The 17,401-nt window shown below is 35.7% G+C and overlaps 3 protein-coding genes across 3 annotated transcripts; 2 read left to right on the top strand and 1 right to left on the bottom strand.

Moving 5' to 3' along the window:
* Positions 1-892: 892 nt before the first annotated feature.
* On the top strand, positions 893-5,669 carry LOC129244959 (integrator complex subunit 8). The gene is made up of 14 exons (XM_054882888.1): positions 893-1,093; positions 1,158-1,403; positions 1,481-1,600; positions 1,673-1,793; positions 1,868-2,339; positions 2,413-2,658; positions 2,724-2,955; positions 3,035-3,276; positions 3,342-3,587; positions 4,231-4,664; positions 4,736-4,854; positions 4,918-5,090; positions 5,163-5,333; positions 5,406-5,669. Exons 1-14 carry the CDS (start codon positions 937-939, stop codon positions 5,523-5,525), a joined length of 3,099 nt encoding a protein of 1,032 aa, XP_054738863.1. The 5' UTR covers positions 893-936; the 3' UTR covers positions 5,526-5,669.
* Positions 5,670-5,693: 24 nt separating this feature from the next.
* Positions 5,694-7,488, bottom strand: LOC129244960 (flap endonuclease 1). The gene is made up of 5 exons (XM_054882889.1): positions 7,320-7,488; positions 6,673-7,256; positions 6,386-6,604; positions 6,134-6,283; positions 5,694-6,073 (listed from the first exon to the last, which is right to left on the bottom strand). Exons 1-5 carry the CDS (start codon positions 7,399-7,401, stop codon positions 5,954-5,956), a joined length of 1,155 nt encoding a protein of 384 aa, XP_054738864.1. The 5' UTR covers positions 7,402-7,488; the 3' UTR covers positions 5,694-5,953.
* Positions 7,489-8,895: 1,407 nt separating this feature from the next.
* LOC129244948 (protein DEK) lies at positions 8,896-17,179 on the top strand. Its single transcript, XM_054882873.1, has 13 exons — positions 8,896-9,000; positions 11,435-11,696; positions 13,361-13,770; positions 13,857-14,031; positions 14,100-14,212; positions 14,279-14,399; positions 14,471-14,571; positions 14,659-14,820; positions 14,973-15,173; positions 15,232-15,319; positions 15,401-15,498; positions 15,577-15,729; positions 16,443-17,179. The coding sequence occupies exons 1-13, from the start codon at positions 8,998-9,000 to the stop codon at positions 16,455-16,457; spliced, it is 1,902 nt and encodes a 633-aa protein (XP_054738848.1). The 5' UTR covers positions 8,896-8,997; the 3' UTR covers positions 16,458-17,179.
* The last annotated feature ends 222 nt before the right edge of the window (positions 17,180-17,401 follow it).

The raw sequence follows: 17,401 nt of genomic DNA, 5'->3' as shown, positions 1-17,401 counted from the left end.
GGTGTCGAGGCTTATGCTGAAAACAGTGAACACCGTACGCAATCCCTTACCGTGCACAAAAACTCACCCCCGAGAACAACTGCGTTCTTTTAATTATATATTTACACAATACATCGGTTTGTGTGTGTATGTGTTTGGTTGCATCTACTCAATGTTGCCATTGATATTTTTGCTTACACACTTTTTCACACATCCGCGTTATCAGTTACAATTTTTCATTGTTTAATAAACCAAAGCCAAAAACCAACAAATGCAAATAGTTCATTTATATATAATTAACATTATTCAACAGTATTTTTAAGCTATTTTAACAAAAATTATCACTTTTCTAACTTTATTTTGTACATGATTTCGAAATGTACTGCTTGGCAACACTGTGTGGTGAGAGAGCAATCAGCTGAGTCGGTATTACGGGATTTTTTAAAAATCGTGAAATGAAATCTACGGTACAACGATACGGAAGGAAGGAATTTTTCATTTACATAGGGTCCTCATTAGTTTGATCGAAACAGCTGAGAGAGGATTGCGTTTACGGTGTTCACTGTTTTCAGCATTAGCAACTAGGCATAGTTTCTGACTGCTGAATACTACATACACATACATACGTAAACAAACGAATTAAGGTTTAAACACAATTTCTATAAAACACGCAGTGCAAACAGTTGACAATCCTCTCAAATCATAAAGCTGCACACCCTGAGTGCGTATTATAACTCATAATGCTAAATTCATTACTGCCCTCCAAATCTGAAAATTTACAGGAATAGCCATAGAGTTCTTGTTACTTAAGTGCACCCTACAACATGAAGTGCGCCTAGTAAATGAAGCGTATGGCAACGCTTGAGCCGGCAGGTTTGTTGTGACACTTATCACTAAACAGCTGTTCAGCACAGCCGTGGTCAACTTTTTAATTGTCAATTTTCCCATAACATATAAATGAGCGCGGATAAAAGTGCAATAAATTCGTCAAATAAAAAAATGGATGATCCTTTACGTCCGAAAGCGGTGCCTCTTGCGGCCGAAACAGTTCTCTGGTTTGAATTCCTACTTGACCCTCAATTAATTACAAAGCACTTGCAGAAACCTAATCCAGGTAAGGGGGAATACAATAGTCCCATTGAATAACTTACAAATTGAAGATGTTTGTATATTTTTAGATCCCAGTGCATTGGAGTTGATGTCACAATTCATATCAGTTACACCGGATGTTATAATGCCACCACAGTATGACCTGACGGTGCCAGAGGCTGAAAATTTACCCGGTGGCATACCTGTGACACCGGGCGCAGGCGTAACTAGTAGCGCGCCAATGGGTAACATTGATGGCCTACGTATACCACGGAAGCAAATAGCATTGAAAATATTAACACTTAAAGTTGCAACTTGGTTGAAGTGGAACCTGGGTGAGTGTGAATTTAGAATTAAATGTATAAGCTGTTAGTAATATTATTGTTTACTGTATGGTATGCATGCATTACAGATGTTTTAGAGAAAAGTCTGCCCATACCAAAGCAGCTATTTCTGTTACGTGATTTATGCACAGTGTGTTTTGGCAAATTGATCACTATACCTTTGCAACAGGATTTTCAGCCAAAGATTTGTAAGTTTGTATACATATGTACATATATATTTTGCATAAGATGCAGTTAAATTATTTTAATCTGATTTGCAGCACCTGATGGGCATGAGCATGCGGCGCGTTTTGCACTTACCTTTTATCACCGTTGGGTGCTGCGCTTGCAAATATTGAAAGATATTGCCATGAAAGCGGCACGCCCCTCCATGGCTAATATGTGAGTGAATAAACGTGATTTAGTGTTTGTTAAATCGCTTTAAATATATTGTCTTTTACTGATTAACTGCATAGGTTTGTGCCAATGGAACCGATGCATCAGTTCTTTGCGCCAGATATACCACCACAAAATAGCGTTGAATATCTGCAGGAACTATGCAAATCCACCGAACCCTTTTATGTTTTCACCTATGATACATTTGTAACACTTCATGCGGACACCGAAACAATGCGACAAAATTTCGAACAAATGCAAAAAATTTCTCTGCCTGAACTGCGCGCTCAAATCTATTTCGATCTAGTGAATTTCTACTTGTACACCAAACAATATAGGTTGGCACGCGAAGCCGTAAACGAATGCCGACGCAACTTGAAAGAAATGAAAGTAGACTATAAATCTGAATCGGCTAAACGAACTGACTCTGGTTACATATTCTGTCACGTAAACGATGATGAACTGGAAGGTTATTTGCTGGCATGTGGCTGCAGTGAGCAGCGCACAACTTTAACGGAGCGCTTTAATGCGTCGTCACTAAAGCAGTACAAGGTAAGCATGCACGACTCATACTCGCATTTTGTTTAAAACATTTTAAAAATGTATGCCTTTCAACCACTTCAAGGACATCATCGAAATATTACAAGAGGACAATCATGTGCATGAAATACCACTTGTAAGTCGGCGCATACTCGAGCTAGACATCGAAGCAGTTATTTCGCAGGGCACGCTGAAGGAACCGCGCACACTCGAGATGCAAGTAGCCGCGCTGAATGTGGTGCGCAGTATATTCGAGAATGGAAACATATTTGCCAGCGTTGATTACTTTGAGAAATACAGACATATGAATTGCTTTGTTGCGATAATAGATGTAAGTTAACGGTTTGCACAATTTTTATATATAACGAAACAATTTTTGTTTGCACATATTTGTAGGCCATCAGCAGTGTACTGCCGCATTGTACACTAAGCGAACGTAACACAATCAAAAATTTCCTTATTGATTGTATATTGAAACAAAACAACGGTAAACAATTTCTACAACAGGTAAAACACATACAATTCTTCACTGCAACCGAATTGCGCGATTTGGAGCGACAAACTGCAGAAGAGGAATTGCTGGTGCCAACACTAGCAACTCTCAGTGAATGGAAGTTCAGTTCGAAGAGTAGGTTATGCGCCTAAAAGGCGCTAAAAACGCACTTTTTTCTGCATAAATATTATTTTAAACGTAATTTTATTTGCAGTAATGCGCATCGAAGTGGGCTCACTTGAGAGGCAACTAATCTCATGCACAAATGCGAATACAGTGCGCAAGCTGCTGGTCAAATTGGCGGCTACTAATCCCACTAAACCGCTTTGGACTGTTAATCCCAGTTGGGAGATAGCAACGCCACTCAAATCGCTGCTTATGTCCATGCAAAGAGGTTTCTTGCAAGACTTTGCTTATGTCTTACTGGGCAAAGCGCGCGAAATGACGGCAAAAAATGTAATAGTTTTTTTTTTGAGCGCGACATATGTAAAAGCAATGAATAAATTTTGCATTATTTTCAGGACTACATTGGGGCCGTATCGATGTTGAGCGTGCTCAAATCGGAAACACAACGCCAAGAGCTGTCGAATACCACCATAGTTTCAAAGCTGGGCAAATTGGTTAACTGGGAAATCCTACTCATACAAATCACACAGTGTTTGGATGAGTGGAATCGCAAAACTTTAGATCTGCAATCGTTGGGCAATCGTTGCAAGCAATGCCTGGCTTCGTTGCAAACCAACGACAATATTATACCGCGCATCGAGGTGAGGAAGCAACAAATTTCAAACTCAGTAGGTCTGTTCATGCAGCAAATAGTTTGTAACAATTGTTGCAAATTATCACGTTTTGGTGTTCATGTACCCAAAAAACTTCCAAAGTAGGGGAAAGTGAGAGAGCAAAATGGCATTTCATTTTGGGGGGAAGTTACAAGTTTTACTGCATAATTTTTACTTGTAAGAATTTGCAAGTGAGAAAAACAGCTGATCGCAAAGTAAAAATGAACACGAATTAAAATTAGCGAATTGCAGTTGCTAATGGAATGCTCTTCATCTGACAGCGATGATGAAATGGAGCAAATTGTTGTGGTCAAAATGGAATCGGGTGATTCCGTTCGTATTTTGCATTTTATTTAGCTTTAAATTTTTTTTTTTTTTTTTTTTTTTTTTTTTTATTTAATACGAGATAGCTTAAGTAAATTTCTGTTTAATGTTTCCGGCCCACAATTTAATCAGCTGTGCGTAAAACTTGCATATTGTTACTGGTAATTTTTTGGATATTTTTTTTTCTTTGAGAAAGAATTCTCGAAAATCAAGTTACTGTACAATTTTTACATGAACAGACCTATTGTGAAATGAGAATATAAAGAAATTAAAACAACTTTTTCTCGTATATACTTCCATGCATCAGATAATTGAAAGCTGCGCCATAATGCTGCTCAATCTAGGCGATTGGAATGCTCTAATGTTCCTGGATAAGCGACTGCCACAACTCGAATTGCCCATTGCCTTCGCGGCCACCGTACTCGATATGGAGAAAATGAAGGGCTCCAAAAAGATATGTCGCGACGCCTTCGATTTGGTATTGCAAATGTTCGTCAATACCACAAAGCGCAGCGGTGGGCCTGGCGGCGGCGGCGGCAGTGGTAGCGGCGGTAGCTCACGCAATTCACCTTCGCTGGCTGTTTCGACTGGCCTACAACCATTCCTTAAACGTATACGCCATCAACTGGTATTTTCCTTAGCCATTTCATGCCTCGGCAAAATACAAAACATACTCAGAGATGATACAAATCACGATCTGAGTGGTGAATACATGCACTTATGGCCAGCTGTTATACCCAGGTAATTACAGTTAAACGACTTTTTACAAAAAAATAAATTAAAAATATTTAAATATATAATCACTCGTACAGCCCCTTGGCCTACAGCGTGCGCATAGTTTGCGAAACGTTGCATTGGCTACTGACCGAAGCGCTCAAATACTATCCACAAACTATTACATGGCTGAAGATGAAGGGGGACCTGGAACTAGGTAAGTTAACGCTACTGGTATTAATTTGTCATGCTAATACCTAAATTTACGTGCTACCTGCAGCTATTGGCAACAATGAAGCAGCGATGCGTTGTTATGTCAATGCGCTCATCACCGGCACCGACTACTGCACTTTTCCGCTGCAACGCAATGTAGCCGATGACTATGTAATACACAAGATGATACGCTGCTCATCGAATTTGGGTTGTCACATGCAAGCCACAGTGCTGTGTCAAGTAAGCGAGCACACTTAAGCGCATGCAACCATGTATCAAAAGTAATAATGGGACTTGCTTGTCTTTTTACAGTTTTTAGAAGAAATCGATTATGGCATTGTATTCAAGCGGCTCACTGAGAAATCTTCGAACTTTACCGATGCAATGGATGCTTATTATAATTGCATTTGGGATACAACATTGCTGGAATTCATTATTAATTTGCACGCAAGAAAAGGAGAGCATAGCCGGAAATTAGAAGCGGTAGGTTTTAAGAATAAAGAAAGTACAAGCAATTTTTTAAAAAGTATATAAATATTTGTGTTGCCATTGCAGATCGCCATTATGGGCTCCCTTGAATTGAATGCGAATAACAATGACGAAATCAAACGTGAAGCAGCAGCTATACGAAAAACACGGTTTCTACGCGCATTAGCCAAACAGTATTTGTTGTAGGAAAATGTACATAATTATGGTCCAACATTTTTATAATCGCTTATATATTATATTATAAATTTTAACGTATCAAGAAACTTAGTAATATGTGGTCGTACTTATAGTTTTAAGCTGTTTTATACGATTATTAAAAAATGTTAGGCTTAGATTAATCGTGAAGTATTATAGTAATTTCTGTAACAGAGATGACAAATAAAATAAAAATTCTTAAAAACACTTTTTAACTAATATTGAGCCAATAACTAACTAGACACATGTAGATTTTAAACAAAAACATGAGGCTTGAAAAAAGAAAGAAACATTTCAATTGCATTAGTATTTTAAGCAACTGCGGTGACTGGTGCGCTCACAAATGCGCTTACATATCAACTATACTTATTCAAGTCAATAAATTATAACTGGTCAATAGGTTCATAAAAAACACTGCATTACTTAGGACGCCTACCACGGCCACCGCCGCCAGTTTTGGATTTCTTATTGGCACCCTTTTTATCCTCTTCAACCTTACGCTTAGGTGTGGCTTTATTATTATTTGTAGATGGCAAAGTCTAAATGTATTTATTTATTTTAATATTTGTTTTATGTCGCTTCAAAATTTATGAAGTTACCTTAAAAAAATTGTCTAGTCGTCCCTGCGTCTGCGTATTTTTGGATTTTTGAATTTTCTTGGCACCGGCGCGTACGCGTTCCTCACTAAACTGCCGATCACCGCAAAGAAATTTAACCAAACCTTCCTCATCGGGTTCTGTCCATTTAAGCTGTAAAAAAAAATCAAATAGTTTGTTAACCATTTTCTAATTTATTACAATTTAAATTCCACAAAATACATAAATACCAACATTTATAAATATTGTTCTTACCTCAATACTCATTGGATCTGTTACTTCTGGATTTAAAAACAGTTCACGCGCCACTTGATAATTCCAATTCTCCGCTACCGTATATTTCTTTTGATCAATATTCTTTAGTATAGTCTCTATATCGCGATGAGTATTGATTAACTCAACTGCACGCTTTGGTCCAATACCCTTGATACCTTCACAGAAATCACATCCCAGCAGTATGCAAAGATCTATGAACTACAAAAAACCAAAAAGAAAAATTTCCTTAATATTCCCTAAACATATAAAAGCTTTAAACTTCATACTTCTGTGCTAGTCAGTTCGAGTCCTTGAAGCACTTTTTCATAAAAAAACTCCTTAACCGGCATTTTGCGTGCCTCACTGAATGTCAGATGACGTAGCAGCACACTGGAACCAAAGGTAAGTGCGTCCATATCCTCTGTAGCCGTGCCATAAACTTTGCCTGCTTTTACCAGTGCTGCACACTGTGCTTCCGCTTCACATGGTGCCTCTACATAGGGTACTCCCATAAGTTTAAGTAATTCCTGCGCCTCACGCGCATGATCTTTTGTCACACGCACCAAACGACGATTGAATTTCTCCACCTCTTCTGCATTGCCCGCCTCCTCGGCCTTTTCCAAAGCCTTTTGTGCTTCTTCGCGACGCTCTGCACGCTTCGCCAATTCACCGGATTTTAAATCTGGCGGCTTACCATCAAACACATATACCGGCTTAATGCCATGCTCCAACATCCTTATAGTACGATAGAACATGCCCATCAGATGTGATGTAGGCTCACCGTCCACGGTTGTTAGTTGCGCACCATCAGCACGTACAGCAATCAGAAATTGATAGAGACACATCGATGCATCAATGGCCACTTTGCGTCCTTAAAAGGAGGTCAACAACTTATATCGGGAGCGACAAACTTTTTTCCGCCAACCAAACTTACCGAAGTAGTTTTTAATTTCATTTTCTTTAATGGCAGCTGGTGCAATATCTGCTATTAATTTTGCTAAGCCCAAAATTCCCATAGTGGCGTATTGAAGCAAACAAGTTAAAAAGAATGATTGGGATTTAGTTGGCGCGCGGTTATTTACTAATGCAACAACGATAGTACGATAATCGTAAATTTTATCGAAATATTGGCAAAGTCGCAGAGTTGTCTTTGCGCGGAGCAACCGAACACATTTGAATTGTGTAAAATATATAGTTTCGGAACAATTCCAGAATCTGTTCTGTTAAGCTATCGAAAAACGGTAAATGTTACTACACGTAGTTAAATATCCTAGGTTAATGGGTATGTTTTTGAGTTATACAGAAATACACTTGAAGGTTTGTCTGTCGATGGGCGACCGCTATTAGAAAAAACTTTTTCGATTATTTGATATTCGTGCAAGGAAATTCGAACCAATGCGCTTCCGGATGGCGGTCACGCACCAACCGATTCGCCTACGGCGAGCATGTAAACAATACAACATGAAAAATGTAATAAAATTTAAATGGAATATTCACGCTTTGAAAAAAAAAGATGTTAAGGGGGGATTAAGTAGTGTATCCCCATCCAAAAACTGACAACCTCTGGAGGCTTACAGTTTTTTAATCACTTTTTGTGTCGTTTAGCGAAAAGTTAATCCTGTGAAGTACCTCAAAAAAGAACAAGGTTCGTATGCAGGTTAAATTTTACACAGATGTTGACTTGAAAGATGTTCATAAATTTGTAGTTTTTGCGTAGAATTCCTTTCCATAGCTGGTTGTTGTTGTTGTAGCAGTGCTTAAAAAAATAACCCTTATAAATTTAAATGTCATAAAAGTAAAAATTAAAGTCAATAAAAGTAAAAATAAAAAAATGCAAAACTAGCAAGGTGAATTGAGTACTACCTTGCAAAACTAGTATTTCCGGCAGTTTGTTCAGGAACCACTCCTCGACGCTTCCACCAGGTTTCATTAAATAAACCATTATACTTTGCCTAAAATTGCACATGCGGCATAACGCAAAACCCAACCCACAAATTTAATATAATATTCTCTACTTCTCAACAAAATTAAATTTTCTTAGTGCTGATACTATATACATACATATATATAAAAGGATTTTAAAGAAAATTTATTATAAATTTAGTAATAATTCTATTTTCAACATTCTTAAAACAAAATGTATAATTATATACGTTGAAATAAAGGCAATTTAATTAAATTTGTAATGACAGTGTTTTTATCGGTAAATTAGTTTTTGAGTTATGAAGATTTTTCGCAAGTCAAAATTGGTATATGGTGCAGATAAGGTAATTAATTCTAACCAGTACGAATTTTGTTTTTTCTATAGCTTTACGGAACCCATAGGTTTTTTCTATAGCTTTACGGAACCTAGACTTATGACAAACCTAAATTTTTTGGAAATAGCTGAAATTCCCCAATAATGTGAGATTTTGCCAGAATAATTATAAAATGTAAGATGCTAATTAGAAATAGTTCTCTATTCAATAGTACTAAAAAAGCATTTGTGCGCTTATAAGAAGAAGAAGAAGACGAAGAAGAACTAATAAATAGTTGAGTGTATTTTCCATAAGTGAATTTTGTGCCAGGAAACGGCGAGAAAGATTTTTTTTCGGGCAGAAAATATAGTAAATATGGTATGTAAATTAATAAAAAGTATTTCAAATTAGTAAGCTGTGTTGAGAGTTTTGAAATACAAAGAATTTGTGCATAAATTCAATGTGTTTTACGTGAAAAAAGCAAATGGGAAAAAGTTTCGAGCGCGTCACATTCGGTGAATTTTTCGCTTTCATCGTTTCATCTTCATTTTTTTTATTGCTCGTCGTTTTGCTGTTTCGTTGCGCCGCGCTGCGCTGCATCGTGTATGTGCTACGCCGTGTGGTGCCGTGCCGTGGTGGTGTATAAACATGGCGTCGGTTCATTTTCATGTACTTCAGATTTTGTATGGGCTTTCCTCGCTTGCCGCCTTTTGTGCAGTCTTTTCGTTAGTCCACGAGCGAATTCATCTGGTTGGAAATTTTGCGTTTTATTTTCATTTTCGCCTTAGTTCATTGTTCAAGCGGCAAAAATTCATTCATTTAATATTTGAATTCGTTGTTGGTGCGAACGATTGGCGAACGGCAATAGACGAATGCGGGAGAAAAACAAAGGCGAAAAAGAATTTTTTTTGAAGAAGCAGATATGCCGGAACATGTAATGTTACTTTTGGATTTAATCGAAATTGTTGATGGGTGGTTTGGGAGTGTGAATTGTTTGGGAAGGTAACATTTAACCTATTTTCAAGTGTTCGGGCAAGTGACTTCGAAGCAAATACATATGTACATATATATATATATATATATATATATATTTTAGTGGGTGGGTGTGTGGTGAAATATAAGCAAGGTGAAACTTATTTACTATATAACACCTAAAACGCTCGTGAATTAATTTTAATTTGTTGTTCTTTTAACAACAAATAACATTCCGTATTGAAGCTGCAGTATCAGCTCTTATCATTAATCCATTCCGTATGGCAGGCCTCTAATGTAAGATATATTTGGGAAGTGAAATCTAGTATAATAGACAAAAAGCTGTTGATCCCTCTGTTAATAGATGAAATTAAGGTACAAACGTATAGGAGCTGTTAGAAGATGTGCATACATTATTATTGTTATTAAATGTTTACTAGGACCAATAGATCTGAGTTCTAGGATTCAAAAAATTACTTTGTGGACATTTACTTGATCGTTACACAACCAGTCAGACAGGTATGAAATATTGCAAATAACAATAAAATGGATAATTGGTAAAATAATTTAAAAAATAGGTATCTTTAAAATTATCGCCAAAGTAAAAGCAACTAGTCCCAAATATTGATCAATGAACATTTTTGTTTGTAGGTGTAGGTGTTGTCTGAGCGACAAAGACCCGCTCCAATTAGCACAAAAGATGCCATTTTTATTATTGTTTGTATGCAATCGTCAGCATTAGGAAATTAATTATTGTTAAGTCTTCCGCCATAAATGGTATTACAACTTTCTGCCACGACCTGTCAAAGATCCCTTTGAAAAACAAAATTTTTTTTTCAATTTGCGGCAAAGATTTCACATTCCCTTGACGTACTAAAAACATCCTGACGGAGGATTAAGTATCTTTGTCTGCCACGTTGTGCTTCACAACAATGGTATACGCTTTGGTAGAAACCGAATAGTTTTTTATTTGAAAAATTAACCATAACGACCGATATCCAGCATTCAGTTCATTGTCAGAGTTTTGGAAAAAAATTATTCAAAAAAGTATTGCCAAAACAAAACATATCCCAAAAAATTATATAGACAAGGTTTCATGCTAAATCAAAAACAACAATAATTGAAAGATATTTAAACCAGTGTCATGCTTTGAATGTCGAATTTGCTAAATCTTTTAATTGCCGTATACTCAGAAGTGGTAGAACTATTTTGTAGGGTACGCAAAGGAGGGTTACTTTCCAGAGTTAAATAAGCTATAAATTCCCTCATAAAGCTTGAAGTAATTTGTTTGCGAACTTTTACCGTTATTGGCGCCAATATTGGGACTTGCAAACTTTTCACTTTTTTAATTGTTACTCGAATATACCAACAAATTTGCAGACCCAAAAATGTATAAATTTGTGGGTTTACTTAAACACGAGAAATATGCTCTAAAGTCGTTTTACTCTGCATTTTGTTTTTCTTATTAAGAATTTATTTGTCTTTACTTATGTAAAAAAGTCCTATATTAGATTTTCGTTGAAATAAATGAACACACAAAATGGCTGTGAGCCTTTTATATCTCAGATTAACGCATATCAAATGTGTTTTTTTTTTGATATATTAGCGTCTTTGAAGGTTAAATATTATATAGATGCATAGACGGATAAATAACCAGCTGCACGTTTATTGCGCGTTTTTCACTGCTTATCAACTGAAAGTGACATTACAAACAGGCTCTCTCCCCCCACGCGCACAGTAGTTGCAAATCATTCAAAATCTTAAACGTATATATGTATATTTATGTATTATTTGTTAAAAATTTGCACTAATCACGCGTTTAATATCGTTATGCTTAAAGGAAAACGAAAACAAAACAGAGGAGACAAAAGCCGGCGGCGAAACTGAGCCGTTAACGACGGCAGCGACAGAGAAAGCGTCAGAAAACGATAAGAAAGATGTAGCCAACAGTGGTGCAGAGGCAGACGAAGTAGTAGCACCGACAGAGAAGAAAAACAGTGCTAGTGCTGGTGCTGGTGACGAAGTCAATGATAAGAGTGCGGATAAAACGGCTACAACAGCAGAGAAGGACGATAAGAAACTTAAATCAGAATCTGATGCAGGTGAGCAAAGAGCAAAGTGAATTTCTTTTTCCTTTCAAAATTGGCATATGTTCATACATACATACATACACGCATATTTATACTAACGCGGCAAACATTCATTTCTGTTAATGCTGTTGATAACACGAAGCAAAAATGAATAATGCGAATGAGAAAGCAACAAAGTAAGAAAATTAAAGATGTTTGTGTGTAAAAATAAATGTTGGATGAACGGTGTCGTTCAGTGAGTGCAGTGAGTTGTTGCTTTTTTTGGTTTACTGTTTTGCTACGTATTTTATTTGGCCAACATACCCCCACTGTGCGGCTAAGCGGCATACATACATATATTTATAAGTATGAAGAGACTACAACGTGTAAGCAAGCAAGTGTGATTTGGGCAATTACAATTGCTGACGTTGCGTGGCACGTCGTGTTAGCGTGTCGTATTTAGTGTGATGTGAATTGGCGCGCTTTTCGGCTGCTGGTTCAAATCCCAGTGAGTGAATGTAACGTAAGTTATGTGTGGAAGTGTTTGAGTTTTGAGGAAGTTAAAGAAATATGAATTTGTGTTTTTCTTTCCTTAATTTCCACTTTCTAAATAAATGAGATCTGTCTGTATAGGTGTAGGTGTGTGCGTATATATATAGTGTATACCAGATGTTAATAAAAGTCGTTATAATCTATATGATGACCGCTCGCTCTACTTACTTTACTACCCCTTAGGTTTGTTCATACTAAACCCTGCTAAATATGGTTTTGTATAGTAAAACTCAAGGTAGAATAAAACTTCGCTATTTCACTGTTTATCTCGTCACGTTATATGTGACTGTTAAACTTTCCAACGGTGAAGACATTTTTTTTTTTCATTAAATAATTACTAAAAACAAAACTCTTTGACCAAAGATTTTTTTATATTTACCGAAATAATTAAAACATTGAAAAAATTATGAATGATTAAAAAATATTAATTGAGTTCAAAAAATTAAATAATCATTGTTTTTAAGGGAGGGAAATATCAGGGCAAAATCTTTTTGTTAATAATTCTGTAATGACTAAATTTATATTAAAATATACATATAAAACATATCTTATACTTAGGATTAAAGATGATCGCTAATTTTTAGGGTTCAAAAATATTTTTTTTCTTAATCAAATTACATATTACGAATTTTGATATTGAAATAATAATTTGCTCTGAGAATTTTATAATTAAATTTTTATCTTTACTTGAAATTTTGGACAGCTTATTTTTCCTTGATATTTCCGGTTACGAAATAATAGTTTTTCACGAAGACTAAACTGGAAAACAAATTATTTTGCAATAAAAATGTTTAAATACCAAATATTCTTTATTCAAGAGGGGAAACCCAATCGACATTTATAGAATTGATAAAATAAAATTATATGCAAATGCATTTTTTTTCCGCGTCTCATATTTGTTGAATTTTGAAAAGCATTATTTTCCGCCGCTAAAAAGTCTAAATAATTTTACAGAAAATCTCTGAAATTGAATAAGGTACAGTAATTTTTCCCAAATAGCCCACTGTAATTTTTAAAAAACCTTTTTTGTTTTTAAATTTTTTTTTATCATAATATTTAACATATTCATAATATTTAACATATTCATAATATTTTTAATCTATGTATGAATTTGTTCGGTAAAACTCTTCTGCTCTTTTCCTCAGACAACAAATCTGATGATAAATCCTCCACTGATTCAGGCGATGATAAAAAGGCGGGACAGAAGGACAAATCTGTTGATGTCAAGGAGACTAACGATTCCAAGGACACTGATGCGACAGATGGTGATGACAAGAAGACTGAAGGCAAGGAGAAGAATGGTACAGTAGCTGGTGCTGCAAGCGGTACCGTCACATCGGCTAGCGCTGACAAAAAGAAGCCTGCCAAGGAGCAGGGCAAAGAGAAGAACGATAAGAAAGCTGATAAAAATAAAGAAGATAAAGAGGACGAAGTGAAGGGCGAGAACAAAGAAGTAGATGAGGATGATGAAAATGTGGTCGCATTAGCAGAAATTGATAGAATCAATGATAACATTAATAAAACGCGAGTTGATGGATTACAAACGTTGCATGAGGTATGTATACATATATAGATTATGAAGAGTGTATATAATGTGGGTTGTGCTAAAATTCATAATTTCAAACATAATTTTTTTCGCAGCTCTGTTTTGGTTCGGTGGGTAAAAATAATGTTGTAAAAAAGAATTTACGCTCTTTTGCCGGTTTCGAGTTCGAAAAGGACTCTAGCGAATATAAGAAAAAATTCGATGCCATTAAGAAAACCGATGCTAAGGCACTAAAGGGTATTTGTGATATTCTGGCGTTGGAGCGCAAAGGTATAAATTTGCAATTAAAAACTTTTTGATATTTATCAAATAAATAATTTATTCACCGCTAAATTCAGGCACAAAAGATGAGATCGCAGGTCGTGTGCTCAAATTCCTCATGGAACCAGATGAATCACTATGTGTAGATGAGGCCGCTGAAGAGGAAGAAGATATGGAAGAGGATGAAGAGGTAATTATTGTCAGTGAGTAAATTATTTTTGTGTAAATTTAATTTAATTGGTTGTTGTAATATCAGCAAATCGATGAAGAAGAGGAAGAAGTTAGTGCCGAAGAGGAACGTAAACGGAAGCCAAGCAGCCGCGCACCGGCACGAAACTCAACAAGTGGCCGCCCCAGACGCGCAACTGCTGGAAAAAGTACTAATGATTAATTTCTTTTAAATTAAATTATAACTAAGGATATATAAACTTCAATGCTTCTATTACAGAAATGTCCGCGTATGTCGATTTCTCCAGCTCAGATGAAAGTGAACGCAACGCAGCGCCGGCAAAACGAAAGCGTCACGATGATTCCGAATCGGGCTCAGATGTAAGTAGCAAACGCTATTTATTTTTTTAACTGCAGTTGCTGTATGCCCATACTTATATTTGTATTAATATTTATTTGTGTTGCCAGTATAATCCATCAGGCGGAAACTCCGATTCGGATGGTGCACGTGGCGGCGGTCGTAAGGCTTTAGCACGTGGTGGACGCAGTGGACGGCCAGCACGTAAAAGTTGGAAGAAAAATTCAGATTCCGAGGAAGAGGAGTTTGACTTATCAGATGCTGACAGTGATGTAAGGCCCAAAATGCTTCTTCGATACATCTTGTCTATTTTTAATATTTTTATTTTCTAAAATGATAACCTGCAAATTTGTTTATAGCAAAATTTGCTAGATAAGGTTTTGTTTACTTTTGCATTAAGATACAAATAATTTATCTGTTGCAGGTGCCGAAACGTAAACGCCCTACACCTGGTAAACGTGGCCGACCTGCTGCTGCTGCTACTGCCACCAAACGTGGCACACGTGGTCGGGGTGCCAAAGCAACTAAATCGCGCAAGCGCAAGGACTCGGAAAGTGAAGAAGAGGTATCTGAGGATGAGGATGAAGAAGAGGAGATGTCTGATTTTGGCAGCGATCAGAGTGAGGTAATAAGAATGATTTTTTTTTTTTACCAACACCTGGTTTGACTTATGCTTTCTGCAGGAGGAAGAGGAATCAAAGAAATTCAAGAAACCTTCAGCGCCTGTGAAAAATGCTAAAACTAATAATAAATCCAAAACGCCAGCTAAACGTAAGTGTGCTACGGAGGGGCAAATATTGAATTGTTGCTTCTATATTTACAATATTTAATGTATAAATTCTTTTTTTTTAGCTGCTGGAAGGCCGAAAAAAGCAAGCAAAAAAGAAGAAGAGGAGTCCGATGATGAGGATGAGCCGCTAAACAAGAAAGGCAAGGCGACATTCCCTACGGTACGGCACGGCATATATAATTGCAATTTTCCGGTTTATTTGAATGGTTATCACTTCTTTTGTTGTTTTAATTTTTAGGATGAGCAAATTCGCAATTATGTTAAGGAAATCTTAGATAAAGCCAATCTCGAAGAGATAACTATGAAAACGGTGTGCAAGCAAGTGTATGCAAAATATCCCGACCACGATTTAACAGATAAAAAGGACTTTATAAAAGCCACAGTTAAAGCGGTAAGTTGACGTAAAATGCAATTTTTGATTCGAATGCATTTAAATGCTATTTGTTTAGTAATTTCAATTGAAATCGCAATTTGGAGGAAAGCTATTTTAGATTTGATAAGCATTAATTTCCATATTTTTAGAATGGCTTCAGCCTTAACTTTACTTGTCTTCATCTTCATTGAAACTAATTGTAAATTATAAAATATGAAATATTTATTTTTATTCAATTTCTGTTAATATTTGTCAATTGCTTTTTATTTGCTGTCACTTTATATAGATTTTAATTGAAGAAATTAACATTTACTTACCTTTGTTAAATTAATTTTAAAAGCTTTATATATATATAATTGGCGCGTACACCCTTTCTGGGTGTTTGGCCGAGCTCCTCCTCCTATTTGTGGCGTGCGTCTTGATGTTGTTCCACAAATGGCGGGACCTACAGTTTCAAGCCGACTCCGGAAGGCAGATATTTTTTATGAGGAGCTTTTTCATGGCAGAAATACACTCGGAGGTTTGCCATTGCCTGACGAAGGGCAACAGCTATTAGAAAAAAAAAATGTAAAAATATTTACTCTCAGTAAATTTTAAATTTAAACTTAGACTGTCAATCAACCTAAATTTACTCTTCCAAAAACTTGAATTAATTCCACTTTCAAACTCTTCCAAAAACTTAAATTAATTCCACATATTTTTATTTTTCGTTATATACTTTTTATTTACAGTTAATTGCGGCATAAATCCAGGCCTCGAAAAAATGTGCAAAATTCAAACTTTGCAATTTCGCAACTGAAGAAAAAAAAAAACAGCAGCAGCAACAGCAACGACAACAAAAACAAATATACAAACCAACAACCGCTGTCAGTCTGCGCCACAGCATCGGTGTATTTATATTTAGCTATTGAATGCGTTTAAATCAACGAATTCAAGAGCTTTTAAGATTTCTTTATTATTTTGTCTATATAAGATTGCTTTTCTTTATCCCTTCCGGCTCTTCCTACTGGGTGCACAACGCGCACTTTAATGAAAGCAAAACACACTAAAACAAAAACAAAAAAAAAACTATTTGACTACTTGACTAATTTTATTTCATCGTGCACCAAAATGTGCATAATTAATTGTCAATGTTGTATTTTTACTTTTATTAATACGCAACACCCTTTTTTCCTCATTTTTTACTTGAATAGTGTTCTAGCACACGCCACACACACCCATACACGTACATAAATATGTATTTTGTTCTTAGTTCTAAAGCATTGTATAAATACTAGCTTTTCTTATGACTTTCAAAAACAAAAGCAAAACAAAAAAAGAATGTGGAATGCAAATTTGTAGAATTTCTGTAAAATGTTTAATTATAATAAAACACAAAAAACCTAAACATGATATAATAATTTGCGTAAAATAAGATTACGCAAATAATAAACAAACGGAAAAGAAATAAAAAAAACATAAAACTCAAGAGTTATTTAATTTTTGGTTTGCATTTTCTGTTTAAATGCCAAAATGTTATTTGTAAAAAGGTGCAAAGTAGCTGGACAAAAAATTAGTTTTTTGAAAAACAAAAAAAAAAAACAAAAAATATGGGAAAATAAAGGAAAAAGCTGGCGTCAGTACAAAAACAAAAATATAACAAAAAGGATAAAAAGTATGTACGTACTTTATTTTTTAATATTTGGCAAAA

Source organism: Anastrepha obliqua, chromosome 4 (assembly GCF_027943255.1).
Source record: "Anastrepha obliqua isolate idAnaObli1 chromosome 4, idAnaObli1_1.0, whole genome shotgun sequence".
NCBI classification, from domain to species: domain Eukaryota; kingdom Metazoa; phylum Arthropoda; class Insecta; order Diptera; family Tephritidae; genus Anastrepha; species Anastrepha obliqua.
This window is presented reverse-complemented; position numbering and strand designations above follow the sequence as displayed.

Bases quoted from the DNA above. Each gene is read 5' to 3' on its own strand.
- LOC129244959 (XM_054882888.1), top strand. From the start codon at position 937: ATGAGCGCGGATAAAAGTGCAATAAATTCGTCAAATAAAAAAATGGAT. The intron at 2,956-3,034 runs GTAGGTTATGCG...TTTTATTTGCAG, and splicing joins ATGGAAGTTCAGTTCGAAGA to TAATGCGCATCGAAGTGGGC. The intron at 3,588-4,230 runs GTGAGGAAGCAA...TCCATGCATCAG, and splicing joins ATATTATACCGCGCATCGAG to ATAATTGAAAGCTGCGCCAT.
- LOC129244960 (XM_054882889.1), bottom strand. From the start codon at position 7,401: ATGGGAATTTTGGGCTTAGCAAAATTAATAGCAGATATTGCACCAGCT. The intron at 7,257-7,319 runs GTAAGTTTGGTT...CCTCCTTTTAAG, and splicing joins TGAAATTAAAAACTACTTCG to GACGCAAAGTGGCCATTGAT. The intron at 6,284-6,385 runs GTAAGAACAATA...TTTTTTTTACAG, and splicing joins CAGATCCAATGAGTATTGAG to CTTAAATGGACAGAACCCGA.
- LOC129244948 (XM_054882873.1), top strand. The intron at 14,032-14,099 runs GTATAAATTTGC...CGCTAAATTCAG, and splicing joins TCTGGCGTTGGAGCGCAAAG to GCACAAAAGATGAGATCGCA. The intron at 14,400-14,470 runs GTACTAATGATT...CTTCTATTACAG, and splicing joins ACGCGCAACTGCTGGAAAAA to AAATGTCCGCGTATGTCGAT.